The following is a 23,186-nucleotide window of genomic DNA, read 5'->3' as shown; positions in this document are numbered from 1 at the left end:
CTTAAACTTGAGACCGCTGTAAGTGACGTGGTCTCCCTGCTCTGCCACTTATATCTGATAACTTTGCTTATTTATTGAAGCACAGTAGTGATATAGCCTTCAATATTGTTAGGACGGCAGAAGTGAGCTTTTAAAAAGCCAAGCTTTATAACTTATAAAGCTTCAAAGCAACTGTAGAAATACAATGCTTATAGCGATACATTTTACCAGCCACTGCTTTGGTAACGCTTGCTTGCTTTCTGCGTACTTAGCTGCTTCGCAAGAGGACGCGAAACAGAAGCGGCTTTCTTCGATGGCTGGCGAAAGCCCTGAGACGTACTTAGAAGGCCTGGAAGAGTCTAAGACAAAACGTCTTCAGGCCATGAAGCTGGCCGATAAGCCACAGCCTCCTCCTGTGGCAGTTCCCGGCTATAGTAGAGGTAAACATGTTCAATGGCCCCCCTCCCTCTCCCAGGTCCATGTATGTGCGGGATCTCTGATTGATGTCTTCCACGGCTGTGTAGTTCATGACTTTTAGTAGTGAACCCTCCGGCTGTGAACGAATTTCACAACGTTTATACATAAATGAGCTGGAGTCCCTTCACAATCGTGAAATCACTACCAAAAGTGATGAATTCCGCAGCTGTGGAAGTCGTCAATCCGTAGTCTCCGGACATAACCCCTTCTTCTGTGTCCCTTGCGCTGTTTCTCTCGAGTGTGACCAACCAGAGAGGATCGTAGGGGTTGTAGTGGCGGATCTCGCGAAACGGGAGAATTGATGAAAAAAAAATTGATGGTATAAAATATGAAGAAATAAGAAAATTGCTCCAAGATCTTCACCACCCCCATGTACATCCTTCACGGTCCGTCTCTGATGGTCTCACCACCCCCATACAGACCCCTCCTGGTCCCTGTCATACGGTCATGCGTCTGACTACATCTAGTCACCAGGTCTTCCTTCAGTCCTCCTCATCGTCTAAGCGTTGTTTCCCTCCTCTCATGATGCCCCCCCCCGTCCGTGTCTTACGTTCAACCCCCTGACTTAATCTGGATTTTTCTTCAGTCCTTCCCATCTTCACAGAGTTGTCATCACACATGATGTACCCTAGGCCTCACCCGTTTGATACTCAACCTAGATTTTTCCCTTTCTACATTTAGTGTTGCATTCTACAAAATAGTTCATCTTTAAATGATAAGTTCAGTTTGCCAGTTATGTTTACGCAGCAACTTAAAGAAGAGGCGGTCAAATGCAAGTAATTGAATAACACTGAATATTGACTATTAGCTTCTACAACATAAACCCAATATAGTATATGGTAATACTTTGTTATAGCAACCGTAGAGACTTAAGATGTCTTTTGTATTGTTGCAACCATGGACAGTTCTCAAAGGTAGGTCATTCTGGATGGCGCCTTTCCGTGGCATGAAATGTATTGATGACATTCATTGTTAACATTGGAAATATACAGGAGAACCTTAGAAAAGGAACAACATTTTTGTACTTTGTGGGCATGTATGAGAGATTTATCCAGTGCATTTTTTTCAGAAGAAGACTATAAGGTAATCTTAGAGAATTTGTGATATAAACATAAACTTATGCAGTGACTTTTCCGTTCACCACAACAGAGACCTGGACAGTTCTGACGGACAAGTGGCCAGACTTCGAGTTCATTGCCAAGGACCTGATCGAGAACGACGAGTACACGTTCAGGGTCACGGCGCAGAACGTCGTCGGACGCGGGCCGCCCACAGAGACGCCCAAGCGCAAGGCCAAGCTGCCATTCGGTAGGCTGAACATTTTCTCTTTTATCTGTTATCTTATTCGCATACTTGGGACAAACTAATCCGTTGATAATCAGCAACTGTTATGAATACTTAATTTGCATAAATGTGATTTACTACCTGCATCATGAAAATGTGTCTAATTTGCATACTTGGGACAAGTTGTATACATGTAGCCCATCTACATGTGTATTGTCTAGTCATGTATCATTTTGTAGACATCACAGCTGACACTTTTCTTGCTATCCTCCTTGCCCCCAGACCCGCCGGGACCCCCTGAGAACCCGCAGTTACCTGAGGTGAAGCGCACACAGGTCAAGTTCACCTGGGAGGTGCCTAAGGAAGATGGCGGCAGCCCCATCACTGGCTACTTCGTCGAGAAGAAGGTAAGAACATGTCTTATCAACCTCAGTTTCCTTATGGCTGCCTATTCATCAAGCTTTTATTAACTCAAATACCAAGGATCACCAAGCCAACAAGTCAACCATGCAAATGACAAAATATCATTCGGTTAATGATCAAGTAAGAACATTGATGGACGGTAGGATATTTGCATGTGTCATAGCAGCTTATGAATATCAATGTCAATGTCGACGGCGTTGCATCAAAGATGGCATCTATTCATCTAGAACTAAGGTGCTCTCTACAGTGAAGAATACTTAGTCACAAGTGTGGATATAAAACTGAAAATTCAGCCAGCTATCCTAAAGGTTGTTGTTCTTTTCGATAGCCATCAGTCTGATACAGACTAGTAACACTTTCTTGTTGTTGTTTACATTCCAGCTGGATGGCGGTGAATGGGTCAGGGTCAACGACCTGAAGACCCCTGACCTGAAGATGACCATTAAGGACCTGCCGATGGGCGCCGAGGCGGAGTTCCGTTCTCTGGCCGTGAACTTGGCCGGGGAGGGACCGCCCAGCAAGCCCATGGCTCCGGTCAAGCTCTTCGGTACGTCATACAACAATATTTTCTTTGTGGTGTTTTATTCAATAGACTACAAATCATTGTCGTTTCTGGCCAAGTATTGACAAGGCATTACAATATCAGTGACTGTCAATGATATATTTTTAAAGACAGAGTAGTATTACACCAACGTTTTCTACTTTTCTATGAATGCGTAAGTCTGTTACTTGAAATCAATTTCTAGATGCAGTGTCATTCAAATTTCAAAATTAGAGTCCTGGCTGCTGCAATCTGGTGTTACAGTAATGCAGTTCACTGAGCATTATTTCGATTTAAGAGAGTGATGAAATTACAATATGTAAGTAGGACACCTGTATGTTGAGGAAGAGTTGTTTCAGAATGAAGTTGTGACGATGTTTGTTTTATTTTCCCTCTTCCAGAGCGGCCGGGTCCGCCCCAGAACCTGTCCCTGTCCAACCCGAGCCGGTACGGAGTGACGTTCAGTTACGCCGCTCCTGCTGACGACGGCGGCACGCCAATCACCGGTTACCATGCCTACCGTACGGAGGAAACCCTGGAGGACTGGCAACCGTGCGGAGACCCAACCATGGACACAAGTCTCAAGGTCAGCACATAAACATTGAAAAACGCCATAACAGGCGATATGTTACACCTGGATAAATAAAAATAAACAAAATAAAAATAAACAAACATGAAGTTGAAATCTTAAGATCTGAGATAAGAAGACAAGGGCCAACGTTTTCCGGGGAATGTTACACTGTTGAAACTGCTATCACCTCAACACAATGTTTCAGAGCTAGTCACTTAACACTTAATTCCTTTTAAAACATAACTCTCAAAACATCTCTCCCTTCCACTTAATGTTGTAGTAATATCTCTGTTATGATCTTGTGAAGCTATCTAACTCCTTTGCAATTCTGTACAGAAACTCAATCATTTATATACAGGTTACACTTTTCTTCAGACTCATACTCAGTCTCTGATGAAATAAAGTGGACGCTATCTGATACGTCTGACTCTGATGAGAATTCATACAGCACTTGTTGCTCGAATAATTCTGCATTTGGTATATGTAATGTCAAACATGATTGATTTAATCAGCATTGAGTTGAGATAACGGTTTTCCTTGGTATTTCAGGTTGTCTTGGTATATGTAATGTTAAACCTCGTTGATGTAATCGGCACTAAGTTAACGGTTTTTCCTTGGCATTTTCAGGTGAAGGGTCTGAAGCAAGGAATCAACTACCGCTTCCGCGTCTGCGCGGAGAACCTGGTCGGCACGGGTCCGGACGCCTTCCACCCCAAAGAGGGAGAGGCCGGATTCACTGCCGGCGAACCGCCAAGTACGTCCTGCCGTCTTCTCTCTCTTCTTAAAACTTTTATGTCTAATATTTATAACTGAATCACTCGACGCTTCGTTATTTTGCAGTAAATTGGTTGCGTCCTATTCGATTGAAATGGAATTGGAGGGCCCTGTACTTCATGGAAAAGCGAGCTCTCAAGTGAAACTAACATTAGGTCAATAATGCCATCTTCGATTCAATGTCTTTTGTATACTAAACAATTAGAACTGCTAACAAAGTATTTAGCATTTTCAAAGCAACTTATACAGGTAGCGTTTATTTATGTATTCAAATTTACCGTTGAATACAATGGAGGGGGAGTAGATCAGCTTTACAGGTTGAGCTTGTTGAAGATAAAGTGATTTGGAATGACTATTTTAGACAAAGACTAAGTGAAAATGTGATTCGCATATTTCCCTCAGGCGCGCCTACTGACTTATTACCTAGCATAGTAACCTATATCTCCCAAAAACTTAGTTCAATGTCCAGAATTCGCTTCTTGGCCTTGCACTCAATGAAACAAATATGATCCCCGTATCTCCTTCAGGTGCGCCCACCCTGGACATCAGTGCCCTGCCGAAGGACTTATTGCCTAGCATAGTAACCTATATCTCCCACAAACTTAGTTCAGTGTCCAGAATTCGCCTCTTGGCCTTGCACTCATTGAAACAAATGTGATCCCCGTTTTTCCTTCAGGTGCGCCCACCCTGGACATCAGCGCCCTGCCGAAGGACCTGGAGGTGGTGGAACCGGAGAACATCTCTCTGAAGATCCCCATCAACGGACAGCCTACACCTGAGATCACCTGGACTGTCAACGGAGAAGACGTCAAGGTAGACACAGACTTAGTTTACATTCCTTGCCTGATGATAGGGTCTTTTGTACTGTAAACTTTGTATCAATTGTTACTGATACTACAATAGATGAAAAAGTTATAAAGTAGCAAATCATTCTGTTATTAGGTATTGTACATTTAAAGTGTATTCTGTTATGAGGTATTGTACATTAAGTGTGTATTTCAAACCGTTCTGATCACAAGTCATGGCAGAATAAAGCGTTTATTATTTACTATTTCCTTTACTCTTTCGGTGGCTTTGCAGTCAAAGCTTTTCTTCCTAACCGCTTGGGGTTGCACTGTAACACAACCTCCATGAAAATTTGGATATTCACTGATACTCTGTCTCTAATTATAACGTACGGATTGTGTATTCTCCAGTCTTCTGAGCGGCTGGCTCTGATCAGCGCTACGGACCCGTACACGTACGTGGAGCTGGCCATCAAGCCGAGCCAGCGCTCCGACACCGGGAAGTACCGCATCCTAGCCAAGAACGAGCACGGAGAGGCCGGAGGAGTCTGCAATGTCACTGTCTTCTGTAAGGGGGCTCTTCTGCACTTCTCAACTTAAAATCAAAATAGAATTCCGACTTAATGTCTGTTGATAGAAGAGGCAAGAGTCTGCAATACTGAACGTATAATGTCATCACAAGGGATGTGGCACTTCAGAACTGGAGGAAGAATATGAAGGGAAAATGTGAAATGCTGTCCTAAAATCAGTATATACATGCAACTTTATACTTCAGTATAACTTGAACGTGTTTGAAAAAAATGCTTTTCCAATCTTCATCAATATGACATTTGGCAGTAAAAGTATCTCAAGGAAACGTTTTCCAGTGTGTCTGTCTTTAATACAGATACGTGTATATAGTCAAACCTGTGCATGATTGTAAAAATCCTTGTCCAATCTTGACGAAGATGACATTTAACGGTACAATTTTTTTTATGGAAGAGCTTTATTGCCAAAGTGTTTGTCATTAGAAAACAGATGATATTAGACTTTATCAGCTAACATCGTTTCGTACACCTTGCAGCCCCGCCCGGCCCGTGCCGTGACTTCATCGCCAGTGAGATCACCCGCTCGGGCTGCGACTTGCACTGGATGGTGCCGGAGGACGACGGCGGGAGCCCCGTCACGCACTACATCCTGGAGAAGGCCGTGAGTTCACATTTACATTTCAGCCTTGTCTTATTTGTGGGAAAACCACCAGTTTAAATCTGGCATTAGAGTCACGCACTATATCCTAGAGAAGGCCGTGAGTTCAAATCTCGCGTTATTTGTGGGAAAACTGTCAGTTTAAATCTCGCATTAGAGTCACGCACTACATCCTTGAGAAGGCCGCGAGTTCAAATCTCGCTTTATGTGTGCAAAAAAACCCATTAATTTACATCTTGTGTTAGCCTGATGTTGTATCCTTAAAAAGCCGTAAGTTCAGATCTCGCGTTATTTTAGTCGAAATCTCGTGTTAGAATTACGCTACATTCTTGGGAAGGCTGTGCATTCAAATTGTGCTGACAATCCAATGTACATGTGTTAAAAGAATATGGGTGCCTCTCCCAGCCAATAAAATTGCTGAATTTACAATGACACTAGTGACTTTCAATTAAGATCTATTGGGAAATGGTAAGAGAATCAAAATGTAAAGAGTTAAACAGAATCAAAAGCAGAGCTTTGTGACCATCAGTTTGCGTACATGTAGCAGTCTGCCAAATCGTTTCATTTGTAAACTTTGCGTTGTTACATGTTTACAACTTATCTAATGAGCTTTGACCTTTCCAGGAGGGCAACCTGAGAGGCCACAGCCGCGTCTCAGACGACATTAAGGTGACGTCACACGAGGTGCGCGACCTGATTGGATACGAGAACTACAGCTTCCGCGTGTACGCGGTCAACAAGTACGGACAGGGCCCGCCAGTGGACCTGCCAGAAGGCTTCAAGGCCGTGGACCCACTGGGTACGTCTTACTAGATTTCATATTTTCTCCTAAAATAAAGCAATGGTGTGCTTCTGCGCCAGCTTTTTGTGTTGTAAAGAATATAAGCGAAATTAGCACAAAGAGGTGGGAATCAAAATGTGTAAGGCTTTCACGATTCGTGTTTGCTTTCTGCTCACTGTCTTAGAATAACGAGAGAAAAATGAATCGTTCATAAGAGATTTGATTACATCATCATACATACTGTGCAATCTTACATCTATCAATTAAAGACGCTAGTACCATTAATGAGAACAACATCGAAATTGTGCCATTTTTCATTACTACAACGCTTCAACCAATCAGATTTTGTTCTTTCCCTCAGCTCCCATGAATCCACCAATGAAATTGCTCCATTTCTACCAAGGTTTTAATCAATCGGATTGTGTTCTTGCCCGCAGCTCCCCCAGATCCACCAATCAACCTGAGCATCACGGACCCGCTGGACGACTCGCAGGTGGTGAACTGGCAGCCCCCGGAGCACGACGGCGGCAGCCCCGTGTTCGGCTACTTCGTGGAGAAATCCATCGCAGGGACGAACAAGTGGGAGCCCGTCAACAAGGAGGCATGCGAGTACCTCAAACTCAAGGTAGGCTGCCTCAAAAAACAGTTACTCTGTTGTTTTTATTACTTGGATGTCTAACCTTCACCAACGTAACAAGGTAGACTGAACTGATAAAGATGTGCAATATTCTTTGAAGTGTTTTGTTTCAGTCTAGTCTTTGATTAAGCAGCAAGTCTTTGATTATGGTTATCTATGTGTTTATTTTGCTAATGCCATGGATGCCGCTCTCATAACACGTACAAGATGCTTCGAATTCCATGTTGACAGAAAGTAAAATGATAAAAAAGTTGAAACTCTCATTATGTGTATTTGTACAAGAATCACTTTTAAAATTGAGTCAGAAATTAGCATGATGAAATCTCACTGTGCCTGGCAGATTTGTTACAGATTGATTCACTCCATGTGTAAAATATCTAAACATGAATTGTGCAGATGTTCTAATACTGAAAACGCCCCCCTCCCCTCTCCCCCCCCCCCCACAGGTGCCCGGCCTAGAGACCGGTAAGGAGTACGTGTACCGCGTGTACGCCGCGAACGTCATCGGGCGCAGCGGACCTTCCGCCATCAGTAAGCCGATGAAGGCACAGATGCCTGCTGGTGAGTGCTGAAATTTACAATTATCTAAAGAGAATGCATGTGCAGTGGCAACTATTTTATCGCTTTTGATCAGCAACTTTACCAATTTTGTATTTTGTATGAAGAAGAGAAGAGACTGTTTTGTTGCGATGTATTTCATTTGTCACCTTAACGTATGATCATATTTGCACATCTATGGCCGTTAGATGCAGAAAAACGAGTCACTCTCCTTAGCATCACGGAACCCACGTATAACGTATTCCACTGTTTAACAACAAAAAAATGCAAACCAAAAAAGTACTGACCTAACGAGTCAGCTTTCTTCGTTGTTTGTTCGACATTTTACTGTTACTTGTAATGAGCCTTTGGACAAAGATTACAGTAAACTTGTTATCATGCTAACTGAAATGATTACCTTTGAAATTAATTGATGATCACATTGGCCTTAAAGACAAAAAGAAAGTCACCCTACTCTTAACATCACAGAACCCACATATTACAGGAAGTTCTTCTACTGTTTTAAAAAGAAGGCAATGCTAACAAGATGAGTCAGCATTTAGACCAGAGTAGTCGTATGTTATATTGTTCTTAATTGTGTATTCGTCATTTTACTGCTACCTACGATGAGTCTTTAGGCAAGAATTTGCAGTAAAGTTGTTATCATGATTGTTTTCAAAATTTCTCATGTTGATTAACTCGTACTTGTCTTATAACTGCCGATCCTGGAGGGTTTGTACATCCTTGAATCTTTATCTGTCCCATTGGCGACTGAGCTATTGGAACAACTAGCATTTGGCTTACACTAAATACCATGTACTTCTTCGTTATTTGTTCGTCATTTTACTGCTACTTGCAATGAGCCTTTGGACAAAGATTACAGTAAACTTGTTATCATGCTAACTGACACGTACTTTACCAGAACTGCCGATCCTGGAGCGTTTGTACATCGTTGAATTTTTATCTGTCCCATTGGCAACTGAGCTATAGGAACAACTAGCATTTGGCTTACACTAAATACCATGTACTTCTTCCAGAACTGCCGATCCTGAAGCTGAAGGTCGACCCGGACATCATAGTGAAGGCCGGAGAGACCATCAAGCTGCAGGCCGACTACAGCGGCAAGCCTCAGCCCGACATCGCCTGGATGCTGAAGGACGTCGAGCTCTACACGTACGACCACATGAGCGTCACCACCACGGACGAGACCACGCTGCTCGTCATCAAGGTCTGCGAGAGACAAGACCGCGGGCCGTATGACGTCATCGCTAGCAACGTCAGCGGGAAGAGGACAGAGACTGTGCACGTGGAGGTTATCGGTGAGTTTGCCGTGGTCATTCCTCATCTTCTTAAGCAATACTTCTTGTTTGGAGATGAGTGGGGATAGGTGGATGAATATATGTATGAAATTGATGTAAACGCCTAGATATATGACCTTAAACGCCTAGATATCTGACTAGCTCTGGTAAGCATACAAGCCATACTTATGAGGCTTTGCATGCTTGTGACTGTCTACTCATTAGCATATTTGTGACAGGATACACTCGGCCTCTACCTCCTTGTTGTTCACAATTTTGGTCTCGAAACACATACCTTCTCATTGCACTTTTGATTAACAAGTGTACACCAGTGATTTCAGTTTTAAAACACCAAAAAGGACAAATTGGTTTACTCTATATTTAAAGTATACTGAACATAACATGTTAGACTTGAGAATATACATGTAGCTCTTTTAAGGGACCAAAACGAAAGCTAAGTATCTCCTTCTGTGTTTCATAGAAATTTTACAAGATTGCTTTGGCCTGAGACAGACAACGGCACTTTTATATGCTCTTCTATATCCCATTAATAAAGTCGTCCCTAGCTGCGTAGTTGTACCATTTAAGGGCTGTTATATTCATACATTATTGCACGGTCTCGTACAAAGCCTCACAGTTTTGAAACCCAAAAAGGACAAATTGGTTTACTCTATATTTAAGTATACTGAACATAACATGTTAGAATTGAGAATATACATGTAGCCCTTTTAAGGCAGGGACCGATACGAAGGCGATGCTATATTATCTCCTTCTGTGCTTCAAGTGAATATTTCAAGATGACTTCTGTCAACAGTTCTTGTTTATCTGATTGATGGTCTCATAGGGAACCTTATAAACCTTTTTTTCTCCCGTCCAGACGTGCCCAGCGAGCCCACCGTGCCGAAGATCGTGAAGCGCATGCCCGAGGAGATCCACATCTCCTGGGGGCCGCCCGAGGACGACGGCGGCTCGCCCGTCACCAACTACCGGGTGGACAGGAGAGACATGACCCGACCTCAATGGAAGGTGCGTGCAAACTGAAGATTCTTTTAGAACTACAGCGAGTAGAAAGGCTGTGTCTTGCCTCTCAAGACAACAGTTTAAATGGATAGAAAGCTTCCTTCTTGTGAATTGTGGGGATTGCAATCTAAACTGAAGATTCTTTTAGAACTAGCTAGGGGGGCCAAAATCTACTCATGTCGAGGTCTCATCCAAGATAGTCCATGGCGAAGGCAAACCTTCTATTGTAACCATCCAATGGTGAGATCAAATTGGGAGATTGAATCCCGTGTGTTGTTGCTCACCTAACATGAACGCTACTGGAAAGGTTAGCAGTCCTTTGATAGGATGGGTTCTCAATGGAAGGTGCGTCATGGAAACAGCACATTCTCTTAAAAAGGACTTCTCTTCTAGGGTGTGTAGTCCAGTCCAGTGGTTCCAAGCCCGACTGTTGTAAAGTTGTTAACCCAACATTCATGCCACTGTGGGTGCAAACTGAAGATTCTTTTGGAACTAGGGGGCTCAAAATCTAATCATTTCGAGGTCTCATCAAGACCTACTCCTTTACCAAGTATAAGACAATCCATCCAGGTTATCGAGTTATTGAGTTCACAGACTGACAGACAAACACAAATGCTCTCTAAAACAAAACCTTTTCGAAGATAATTACTTCTCTTGTAGTCATCCATTGGTTAGTGAGGAACTCTGTCTGCCTCTCACCACGGTGTTTTTGTCTGATTATTGTCACTCTGATAGTATCCAGTATTAATGTACCGTTATAATGTACGCATACAGTCATTGGGATTGTTGACTTGAACTTGAGGTTGAAATCATCGTGAACAAGGGTGTATCAAACACAGCGAGTACAAATGCTATCCTTGGCTTTCAAGACCACATTTTGGATGGATAGAAAGCTTCCTTCATGTGAACTGTGGGGATCTTAATGTAAATTTTGATTTTGTTTCCTCCTTAGGTTGTAGACAAGTTTGTGCCTGTGGACTGTACCGAGTACGCCGTTACGAAACTCGAGGAGGGAGTTGAGTACGTCTTCCGCGTCATGGCGGAGAACAAGATCGGACTTGGTCGGCCCACAGAGTACAACCCTGTCGTGGCCAAATACGCCTTTGGTAAGTACAACAAGCAAGAATATCTCTTTGTGTTACTTTGTTGCCAATAGAACTAATAAGTAGAAAAGGGCAAGCGCTAGATTCCTTGTTTTTCCATTTCTGCATTATTGAGCTGTTGATTTACCAGGATTGTTACAAATATGAATATCCCAATGGCACATTTTACCATTATGATAGTACATTGCCGCATTAAATATTGTCCCTTTGTCGTTTCCATAAAGATATTACTGTCAGAACAGCTATGTACTTCTGCAAGCCATCAAATTAATATTATTCAACCCTCCCCCCTTCAGATCCTCCTGGACCACCCCAGGACCCACAGATCCATAATGTGACTAAGGAAAACCTGACCCTGCTCTGGAAGGACCCACTCGATGATGGGGGGAGTCCCCTCACCGGCTTCTGGGTCGAGCAGCGTGACAGCGTCACCGAGAGGTGGATAAAGTGAGTACAACATGGAATATTCAATCCTATCAGATCCTATAGTTTAGTGTGTTGCCTTCTATGATGTATCTTTACTCTTTATCTTATTCGCCACGTCATGCCTGAAGGCTAATGTGCAAGGGACAGATACAAGTTCAATGAAGAAGTTCACATTAGTTTGATGAAGCATTATGTGTGTGCAAGAGAATTTAAGATAATACCCTTTTTCTTTGAATATTAGATAATATTAGGGAGATTCTGAAAGTTTTGAAAGTTTTCTTGATAAAAAGATGTGGAATTGAAAGGTACAAATATCGTCAGATTCAGAAAAGCAGTCGCGCGCTTTAGGGAAATGAGAGACATTAGAATGAGAAATTTATAACAACAAGAGATAGGTATGAAATAACGTTTTTTATGTTCCCAACTCCAGACTGAATAAGGACGAGCAGATCCCGGCAGAGGCCCACGAGTACAAGGTGGAGAACCTGCAGAAGGGGCAGACTTACGAGTACCGCATCTCTGCACAGAACATGGCGGGGGTAGGGCCACCCTGCTCCCCGACAGACTCAGTAATCGCCCGCGATCCTCCAGGTACGAGCAGGGCTGCTTATGCATCACTGTACCCTGGGCGCCAGACTAGTACCGGGTCGCTAGCGATTTCCTTCGGTGGCCAAAGAACAGCCCGCCCGCCCGGTCTTAATCAACGCTCCGGGGAGTTGAGCCCGGCTAGAAATCCCCCGGTGCGCTAATTAGGGTTCTGCGGGCTGGGGTCTCTGTGCCGCCGAAGGAACTAACTACAAGGTACCGGCTAAAGAGAACCGGCTAAAAGGCCCGATAAACAGTCTGGAACCCAGGGTAGCATCACTGTCGTCTCTTAGATAGTGAACCATTTTGGTCTCCACAAACTCTGATCGAAGACATCCACACTGTTATGGAAACGTCTGCACTTTGTAGTTTTACACGACCACAAGTTTAGATAGAGCTGCAGAACATTTGGAAGTTGATCTGAAAACTAGAACTTTAATTGTTAAAAGCTGCTTTTTTAGAATGCTACTGTTTTAGCATTCTAAAGCTTTTATGCAAGTTATCAAGAAAGGTCACGCTCGAACGAGACAGCTTTTAAATAGACAGAGCCATATCATGAAAACATTACATTAGCAATATGTAGTCTTCAGCTCCGTGTCTACAAGGAACAATAAATAATTTTTGTGTTTTCTAGGACCTCCTGATCCCCCGATCAACCCTGAGATCCTGGACACCGGGAAGGACTCCATCCTCATGCAGTGGCAGCCGCCAGACTTTGACGGCGGGGAACGGGTCACACACTACATCCTGGAGTACTCCATCGGAGTGAGTGCGCCGTTCTTTATCTGCAGCTTTGTAGATCTGTCCTCTCTAAGCTTCCTTTATTTCTTGCTAAAAAAAGCAGCAAGGATAACTTGCTACCTTATTTGGCGAAAAAGAACCACATCGTCTTCATTTAATGAGACATATTCACACAAGTACTATCGTTATTAGTGATCTGAACAAAATTGGCGCAAAAACGTTTGGATGACAAAGTAAAGTTTTCAACTACCATTGCTATCAAAATCACTGTACATGTGCCCCTAAATAGTTGTGAATGACTCCTACTTACCCAGTTTCTTACCCCTACACTAGACTAAGTGTGCTTTTTCAGAAAATAATTAAGATTTATTAAATTTTTCAAGTCACCGGCCCTTTCAGACTACATTGCAATCTACTCTTTTAAAATCAACACCAAAACAAGACACAAATTAATGAACAAATACGCCAAAAATAATTACTCAAGCAACTGGATAAGATTTTGAAACAGTCATGCGTTTCAGATAGCATCCGCTAGTGACTAAAGAAGGATCTGGTAGAACTGGGTTTTATACCAAAACTCTCAAAAAATCTTATCCAGTTGCTTGAGTAATTATTTTCGGCGTATCTTATTACCTGCATGTCTAACCTTCATCAACGTAATAAATACAGGACACGGATGAGTGGGTGGAGGCTGGCACCTCCCCTGTAGAGGAGGAGCTGAAGTTCAACTACACCGGCCTGGAGGAGGGCATCGAGTACAGGCTCCGCGTGAAGGCCTGCAACAAGATCGGGCCCAGCCGTCCGGCCAACCCGCCGGGAACATACTCCCCAGCCCGCCCACTGTGTACGTGTCTGTCTGCTGTATAGCCTTGCGTATAGAGCGTTCTAAACGCACGTGTGGATTTTGAACATAATTGTTGGTCGATTAAGTTCATGTAAGCTATACCAATGCACTGACTGCCACCGTAATAGGAATTCGAACTAGTAGGAAAGTAGTTTTCCCTGTGCATGATTTTCTTCAACTTGTACATTGTGCATATGGAGCATCTCTCTGCCGTGGTTTTATAGTTATTAGTAAAGAGCCTTCCAAAGATATGTACTATATGATTCCATTCGCCAAGAAAGTAATGTTTGTTCCTGGCGTAAGTCCTGGCGTATGTACCCACTGCCAACGTAAATTGAATTCATTGTGGCAGGAAAGCCATTTGTTGTTTAAATCAGAAACCTACATTCTTGACAAATGCGTTCCATTCGAAACATACCTTTAGGTGTGTACCTAATTGTTCTTTGTCTATTGATTTCCCTATAATAATGATAAAAATGCCCCCCTCCCCAGTCCGCCCAGACCCATGCATTAACCTGAAGGTGACCGACATCCGCGACGACTCGGCCGTGTTCTCCTGGGACCCGCCCGCGTGGAACGGCGGAAGCCCCATCACCAACTACATCGTCAAGAAGATGGAGGTACGTTCTACTCCAAGTGTCTTTGTCAACAGTCATTTGAATGGGTGTCTGTAGTTTGTTACGCGTGTGCCGCTTTTATAGTCGCACAATTCGCACAAGCAATCTCAAAGGAACACAAATTCAAGTCTGTACATAAAAAAGAACGTAGCGCAGTATTGTAGTAAACTTGATAGTTGCAAAGAAATATCTTCTGTTTTCAAATGGCACCTTTTTCAAGACTAATACACTAGTCTTTCATGTTGTATCAACAATGTGTGTCACATTTATGACTGGATAGATGACTACGAAAATAAAACAAAAGACTGCTATTTAGTAACATCCGACGAACACTGAAAATAGTCTACAGTATTGCATGTGCACACAGACCAGTGTACAGTACAGTACTACATTATAATTATATACTGTACCAGCCGTCTGGTCAGTGTACAGTACAGTACTACATTATATACTGTACCAGCCGTCTGACCAGGTGAGCCTTGTTCCCTCAGGTGAAGCGGGACAAGTGGGTGACCATCACGGAGACGCTGGAGGACACCCTGTGCAAGATCCCCAAGCTGACCAAGGGCAACATGTACATGTTCAAGGTCAGCGCGCAGAACAAGATCGGCATCAGCGACCCTGCGGAGACCGAACCGGTCAAGGCTGAGAGTCCGTTTGGTACGTCAATCATCTTATCGTTTTTTCAGATCTATCTAGTTCTTTCTACAACATTATGAGTAGTCCCGTCACATTTGAATGTCTGTCTATCTCTGTAACAGTCCCTGTTGAGGAGAGGCCAATAGAATGACATTTTGGATTGTTTTCGAAAAACAATGCTGATGTTATACACTCCAATGCGATCGCCAGTAGAAAATTCAATATTCGTAAAGCTGCACAGCTAGTAAGAATACGTTCTTGTCTCACTTCAAATATTTTCAGCAGTGTCTTCTGACACAGAAATAGTGTTTTTGTCTGCTAACTCTACAATATTTTTGGCGACGCCATAGGGGAGAGCCTATTGGTAAAGTGTTGTGTGCAGTCTGCAAGAATTCTAGGAATCGTACATTACTGTGTCCACAGGAATGTTACTAGCACTTTCTTCTGACACATTTGTGTATTTCCTCCCCTGCAGGCTTGCCTGGCCCCCCGGAGGAACCGAAGGCCCACGACGTGACGAAGAATTCCCTGTACCTGCTGTGGCAGCGGCCGTGGAGCGACGGCGGGTCACCCATCACTGGATACATCCTGGAGAAACGCGAGAAAGGGGAGAAACTCTGGAGGAAGGTGCGTACAAATATCGTCTTCTACTTCATCTATATTCTGTAGATATCTAACGGAATTTGATGTACCATTTTTGGTCTTACACTTCTTTTCTTTTCTGTTACAATTATTAATGCTATGATAAATTCCATGTCAATACTTTGTTAATCTACTCTCTGTTAGCTGTTATACCTGCAATATCTACAATAAAACAATTTCTAGTAGTCAAAGAATATTGATTTATCTATTGATAGATAGACACTATTAGATAGAACAACATCCCATCGACCAATTGGTTGTTGGCTACTTGGTCCACATGTAAAGTAATAAATCTAACAGTTAAGGAATCAATACATCAACACATTGATTGATTGGTTATTGATTGATTGCTCTACAAGTTCACAGAATCTCACACCCAACAGTGATGAGTTGGTTGGTTAACCAATCAATTAATTTGATAACTAATTGTTTGGTAAATTGATTAATTGACTAATCGATTGCTTATTGATTGACTGGCCCACAGGTCAACAGAACTCCACACCCGAAGACTGACATCACGCTGGACGACATGATCGAGGATACGGAGATGGAGTTCCAGATCAGCGCAGTCAACGAAGTGGGGGTTGGCCCTCCCGCAGACCCGATCGGACCAATCAGGATGACAGATCCACAAGGTGAACAACAACAAAAAACTTATCTGTAAACAAATTTACCAAAAAGAGAACATCTAGTTTTGATAGAAAAACACCCCAAACCGTAGATACTAGACAGAACAGTATATACTGTAAGTGCTCAGCATTTTAAAAATCTTAGTTTTGTACCTTTGTACTTATCATAGATGTGTCAGATTAAAGTCCTTTCGGTGCAATACTGGTAGATTTATGGAGAAATACAGTAAAACAAGGACTGAATAATGACCGAGAAAAATCATAACCAGTCACTGTCATTATATAAATTTTCCACATTCACTTATCGTAAACTCGTTGCCATGCCAACAGGACCACCTGACCCGCCCATCAACCTGGACCTGAGCGAGCCTTTCGCTGAGTCCATCATCATCCACTACGCGCCGCCTCTGTTCGACGGCAACAGCCCTATTATCGGATACGAGATCGAGAGGGCCGTTGACGGCACGGAGGACTGGGAGAAGTGCAACTACGACCCCTGCCCGGACCTGTCTTACGAGGTGGGCAGTCGTCTTATTCTTCTTTTTTTGTCAATCCCAAAGCTTGAAATAAAATGGAATGGTTTTTTTTGGCTTTTCAGTAGGGATTGAGATTGCCAAAGGTCTCTTGAAGCATAACCTATATGATTGTACTTTATTTCATGTCAATCATTTCCAGTTTCAAATTGTAGTGTGTAGCCAACCATTAATCTTAAGTTGACTTTGACTTATGTCGCAGTTACTAAGCATAGACTGCAGTTAAATGACCAAAATGATGAGTGTAAAATGATATTCATTCATTCAAAATTGCTATGGTACAAACTTTGGCACCAGGGAAAAAGAGACAGAAAAGAAAGTATTTATTTATTGGTAAAAGGAAAAAAAATACAAAAGTTGCCTTTTTGGAGTTAATGAAAATGTTCTAAGTTCCTAACACCTTCTTCTGCTCTAGGTCCGTGGCCTTAAGGAGGGGCTGAAGTACAACTACAGGGTGAAGGCCCGCAACGCTGTGGGACCAAGCAAGCCTTCGGAGATCCTCGGACCCATCGAGGCCAAGGATCCGGAAAGTAAGTCTTAACTTCTGTCTTGAGATAATTTGATGTGCCGTTGTTGTTGATATGTTGAAGATTTTTCTTGAGATTATTTTCATCAAATAAGTTGCTATATCTGATCCTCTAACACTCTATAAAACTTTCTTTTTCCAGTCAAACCTTCGTTTGACCTTGACTGTCTGCCCAAGGACATCATCGTCCGCGCAGGAGAGATCATCAAGCTGGACATCCCGCTTTACGGCTGCCCTCTGCCAGAGGTCATCTGGACAAGAGACGGTAGGTCACAGTTCAAAGTTCAGGAGTGTTGTCCAGTGAGACATGTTCATGACATTTGATATATATTACGACATAGCTCATTATCTTAACACACAGCAGACCAAAGGGTTTCAATGCTCATGCGTCCTACCAGATGTCAGCAGTGATGGGGATGGGGAGCAGTGTACTGTTTACAGCAATGCTGAACTCACATTCACGTACCCCATAGCCACAGGCTTTTGACACGTTTTACACACAGGTTTATCTTCCATATCGTTATATGAATAAGACAGGATGGAAAGACCAGCTCCGTACATCACCCTTTTACATGCAAGGTAGCGTAAGACACCACACACCAGTAGAGAATGATTAGTTATGAAAAATTAGTACTTTCTTCATCTTCTATACATTTACATCTTAAGGAATGTAGATGAGATAGGGTGAGAAATAATTAATGAACTTGAACGATGTTCTTGCTAGTTCCTTCGGATAAGGAGCAAGCAAAAGAAAAGGGACTGAAGGACAGAAAACAGAAAATGCTCGAAGACATTCAAAAAAAGAAGAAGGAGAGAAAGGTGGAAAAGGAAGACGAGAAAAATGAAGAGAAGCCACTGTCACACACACAGCTATCGTTCCCTCCACTGGGGGAAGATACGGCTCGAGACGGAGGTAAAATTCCTGCGAACCTCACCCCCACCCCCATCTGTGATAAGCCCCTCCCCTTTCAAGTCCCTTTGTACCAGTTTGAACAAGTGCTATGTACATTATCTTCGTTGAAAAAGAAAGTTAAACGGATATATTGTCGATTTTTTCCACTCACAACCTTTCTGCATCTGGATCCCCGTAAAGATTGTGAATTCTTTGATACTGAAACCACGAATGTATAATCCCCATTGTGAATATGCACTCTGCCACATTCCTATCCCCAAACTTAGGCCTCTTTTCCGAATGGTAATTTTCATTCGTCTTGGTTCTTTTTTACATGGAAGTACTAATATCCAGCAGACATCCTTAGTAACCAATAATCAATGTCTCTGTAGCCGTTTTGCAAGACGATATAAGAAAGAGACGTCTGACAACCCTTCAAGGCGACAGTTCAGAAGATTACTTAGATGACTTGGGAGAGTCCCGACAAAAACGTCTTCAGACTATGCAAGAAAGTCCTCTTGATGAGGAGGACTTCAGTTCTGAAGCTGGAGGTAAAACTGGAGTGATTTCTTCAGTCCCCCTTTTCTCCTTAAACTCAGCAAGTGTCTTCCCAGTCTAGACCCCCCCCCCCCCCAGTTGAAGAACTTCACTTTTGAAGCATACAGCAACTGAACTATAGAAAATTTGAAAAATAGCATGGATTCCGGTCAGTTTCCTTTACAAGTGAATCATATCTACACATTTTCCTATCGCTTTGCTTGCCCTGCAGTTTTCTCCCATCGCTGGCTGTATATGTAAAGGAAACCATGTAGAATGCTCCGTAATCCCCTCTTTGCTGCATCAAATATCATAAATTTCCCGCACAGTATGACCCCCTCCCCCTAGATTGCATTATCAGCTACACCCCAAACCTTAGATCCCTATGCTTTCTTGCTGCCATTCTCAGAGTTTGCGCTTTGAAATTGCTTTTATAAGGCTGATATCCAGGCAATAGTTGTAAAGGGCAATATTCGCTGTTTCTAACGTTACCCCGCCGTCTGTACGTAGCTGCTTTGCTACAAGATGCACGGCGGAAGCGGCTGGCATCAGCGGAGGGAGATAGTGGAGAGGATTACTTATCTGGCCTGGGTGAGTCCAGGCAAAAGCGGGCTCAGACTATGATGCCGTCTGAAGAGATGCCGTCAGAAGACATGCCCACGGGAGAAAAGCCATCCCGGGCTGCTAAAGCCAAACCGTCCACGCCTGTAGAACGTAGGGTCCCGGCTCATATTAAGGAACTACAAGAACAAAAAGAACACCTCCCTCTAGCCGTCCATGGTAAACTCAAAGGTAAACATGATGTTCTCACCCCAACCCCGACCCCACTGCGTTGGATCGACACAATGTACCCCTACCTAATTCCAGGCCCCCAGACAGATTTGCTGACTAGTCCTACTAAGGAACCTTACCCCATTATTCAAGATCATACAAGAACTGCCCCTTTACCGATAATTCTCACTTCCTTGCATGTATAACATCATGTTGACTTCTTCATACTTACGAGAAAAAAACAATCATTTGACAGGGTCTCGCTGAACCTTTTTTGTCCATCTGTGACTGTTTTGACTTGACTTCTCAACCATAAACTCCCAATGCCCCAACACCCCCTTTAAACCAAAAAACCTCCATCAACACCAATCATGACAGACACCCCATCATATGCCATCAATTGGTATCATACAGAACTGGTAACATTTACCGATGAGACGTCTACACACATCTACATCTAGTTATACTTTCATCTCTTCATCGTACTGGTATCTCTTCATTCTACGACCATTCAAGGACCATTTCACCAACCTCACATTTTAATCCAGCCCGTTCTTCCCTTATCTTGACTTTAACAACTGAATCTTTTCCTTCCAGGTTCCTGGACTCATCTTTCTTAATCCTTAGCTCAACAACGTTTTTCATTCTTTGTGATGATTTACTTTGGGCAAACTTTCATTGATTGATCGATGAATCGATTGATGTTGAGCATGTCAACTCGAAATCTCGACATAATGATTTACTTAAGATAATTTGTAATGATTGATTGATGGATCGATAGATGTTGAGCATGTTGACTCATGGGTTTCTATAATGATTATAAACAAGTGTTATAACTTCACACGATCGTGTTTCTCCACAGGCAACCCCGTTGAAGAGGACGTCCGCACATCCATGCACGTCACCAGGGAGTCCGGGAAGAGCGGCAAGGCTGAGCTCGTGATTGTCGACTCCGCCCGCAAGGACAAGGGGGCGCTGACCCTCACTCTGAGAAACAAGTGGGGCGAAGCCTCCGGAGTCTGCAACGTGCAAGTACTTGGTACGTCAATAATTTCTTGTATAACCAGTATCATCCCAGTTCTTTGCAGTAAGTACAAGCTGCGTAAGACCGGACTGTAAGGTTTGATGCACTTAAACTGGGATGGAGTCCAAACCTTTGATTTGAAAATCCCATTGATTTGAAAAATCCCAAACCTTTGATTTGAAAAATCCCAGCCTTTGATTTGAAAAATCCCAACCTTTGATTTGAAAAATCCCAACCTTTGATTTAAAAAATCCCAAACCTTTGATTTGAAATATCCCAAACCTTTGATTTGAAAAATCCCAAACCTTTGAATTGAAAAATCCCACAACTTTGATTTGAGTGTTTTGGAATGGCATTCTTCGCGCTGCAGTGCAAAGTATTAATAAAGAGAATATGTCTTCCTTTTGCAGACGTTCCCGGACCGCCTCTTGACCTGTTCCCGTCCCAGATACGCCGTAACCATAGCGAGTTGTCATGGAAACGGCCTGAGGACGACGGTGGATCTCCGATCACGAATTATCTGATCTTCTTCCGCGAGGCTGGACGCAAGTTCTGGTCCAAGTCCACGGACGCCTGTCACGGACTTTTCTGGCAGGTCAGTGTCTTAAAGTGTCTTCAAGGTCTTCTAGATAAGATCATTGCTGTAGTAAAATGGTAAAGGGGTATTCTAAGATTTTCTTTAGTTCTGGCAATTTACGACTTTTCTCTATTGTTATATGAAGATATAAAAGATTAGATACTATCTTTATGTGAATTAAGGATGACTTCAGTTTGTCAACCACAAAAGTACAAAATGCCGTCCAAGTATCCTGGGAATATCCCCAGTCATTAGAAATACAAATCTTAAGAAATCAATGAGACTGTAACATATTCTGACTCGTTTCCTTGATATTCCCCTAGGTTGACGGCCTTGTGGAGGGTAAGGAGTACTACTACAAGGTTCATGCAGCGAACAAGATCGGCGAGGGCCCACCGGCCGAGATCGACAAGATCCGTGCTATGGATCCTATCGGTGAGAAACGGTCAATGTAGAGTGCATAATTCAATATCAAAGTATTCAATCACATGCAAAATGAACTCTCTAGTAGTGCGGCTCCACCAAAGATGGTCTTATCAAAGTATTGATGATAAGAGTGATGATTTTATACTGAACGAAAGTTTTAAAGTCGTACTCTATCAACACTAGGCAATGTCACATGTTCCCATTGAATCACACCCAAAAAATAGTGAATAAGCGTCATGCTTTTGCACACTGCTTTGACTTGTACTTTTTTACTTCAGTACATTGTAATAAGATAGGTTCCATAATGTAACGCCTTCTGTTTCAGATTTCAATGACCATGAAAGTTGAATAACTGTTTCATCATCTCCTAAACCCCTGTAGATCCTCCCGGCCCCTGTATCGACTTCGAGCACACCGATCCGCGCAAGGACTCCCTGGTGCTGAACTGGAGGCCGCCTAAGGACGACGGCGGCTCCAAGATCATCGGCTACAACGTGGAGTTCACGGAAGTCGACAAGCCCGGAGAGTGGCGCGCCATCAACGACTACCCGATCTCCGTGCTGACCACGCCCGTCCTGGGCCTGACCGAGGGCACGGAGTACATCTACCGCGTCAACGCGCAGAACGCAGCGGGAGTCGGCCCCTGGGTCAACCTGCCCGAGTCTGTGCTGGCACGCGATCCTCTCAGTAAGTAGAGCATCTCTGTTCACTTTGTTTTCATCAAATTCATATAGATAAAGTCCTTGTATAATCATCACCATTTACAGTATATTCAGAAGTACCTGTACATTGATGAGCATGACAACAGTGTACACATGCAACTTTGATTCCACGGTCCGAATGTCTACTTTTCCCTATACATGTATGTGTGCAGTTGAGTAATGCATAGTTGCATTTGCCCGGAAAATGCATTGTGTTGCTGGGTTACATTTAGGTGCTGTTTGTTCAGTGTTTTCCACAGATTGCTTGTTATGAGGATCATTAGTAAAGGATCGTTGATATAAGATCGGCAGTAGAAGGATTGTTAGTAAAGTCTGCTGTTGTTTGCCTCTGGGATTCCATAGAGTGTTTGTCAAGGGGATTATTAGTAAATAATCATTAGCAAAGGGACATTAGTAAATCCTGCTCTTGTTTCCCCCAGGGGAGCCTACTCACAGGCATGAATGCATTTGACAAAGTTGTATTTGTCAGCAAAAATGCATGCCGTCTGCTCAGTGTTTTCCATAGATTGCCTGTTATGAGGATCATTAGTAAAGGATCGTTGATAAAAGATCGTTGGTAAAGAATCATTAGTAAAGCCTGCTCTTGTTTACCTTGTTTTTCATGCATCGGGGTATTTGCTTTGTCAGTAGAAGCAATTTATTCAGTCCAAAAATTGCTTG

General features: G+C 43.0%; 1 protein-coding gene across 1 annotated transcript in view; it reads left to right on the top strand.

The window, feature by feature from the left end:
• LOC136420989 (titin-like) overlaps positions 1-23,186 on the top strand; it is a 158,647-nt gene that overhangs the window by 127,046 nt on the left and 8,415 nt on the right. The window contains exons 47-75 of the mRNA XM_066408131.1: positions 1,606-1,764; positions 2,023-2,147; positions 2,545-2,710; positions 3,106-3,290; positions 3,903-4,029; positions 4,726-4,862; positions 5,246-5,402; positions 5,898-6,022; positions 6,644-6,818; positions 7,238-7,425; positions 7,884-7,998; positions 9,012-9,293; positions 10,150-10,298; positions 11,245-11,398; positions 11,692-11,842; positions 12,252-12,412; positions 13,041-13,171; positions 13,817-13,991; positions 14,484-14,611; positions 15,100-15,268; positions 15,723-15,874; positions 16,374-16,524; positions 16,849-17,036; positions 17,467-17,581; positions 17,720-17,842; positions 20,640-20,816; positions 21,212-21,396; positions 21,702-21,813; positions 22,186-22,491. Coding sequence (XP_066264228.1) covers positions 1,606-1,764; positions 2,023-2,147; positions 2,545-2,710; positions 3,106-3,290; positions 3,903-4,029; positions 4,726-4,862; positions 5,246-5,402; positions 5,898-6,022; positions 6,644-6,818; positions 7,238-7,425; positions 7,884-7,998; positions 9,012-9,293; positions 10,150-10,298; positions 11,245-11,398; positions 11,692-11,842; positions 12,252-12,412; positions 13,041-13,171; positions 13,817-13,991; positions 14,484-14,611; positions 15,100-15,268; positions 15,723-15,874; positions 16,374-16,524; positions 16,849-17,036; positions 17,467-17,581; positions 17,720-17,842; positions 20,640-20,816; positions 21,212-21,396; positions 21,702-21,813; positions 22,186-22,491 — 4,668 coding nt within the window. The remainder of the gene's footprint in view (positions 1-1,605; positions 1,765-2,022; positions 2,148-2,544; positions 2,711-3,105; positions 3,291-3,902; positions 4,030-4,725; positions 4,863-5,245; positions 5,403-5,897; positions 6,023-6,643; positions 6,819-7,237; positions 7,426-7,883; positions 7,999-9,011; positions 9,294-10,149; positions 10,299-11,244; positions 11,399-11,691; positions 11,843-12,251; positions 12,413-13,040; positions 13,172-13,816; positions 13,992-14,483; positions 14,612-15,099; positions 15,269-15,722; positions 15,875-16,373; positions 16,525-16,848; positions 17,037-17,466; positions 17,582-17,719; positions 17,843-20,639; positions 20,817-21,211; positions 21,397-21,701; positions 21,814-22,185; positions 22,492-23,186) is intronic.

This window comes from Branchiostoma lanceolatum, chromosome 15 (genome assembly GCF_035083965.1).
Source record: "Branchiostoma lanceolatum isolate klBraLanc5 chromosome 15, klBraLanc5.hap2, whole genome shotgun sequence".
Lineage (NCBI taxonomy): Eukaryota > Metazoa > Chordata > Leptocardii > Amphioxiformes > Branchiostomatidae > Branchiostoma > Branchiostoma lanceolatum.
This window is presented reverse-complemented; position numbering and strand designations above follow the sequence as displayed.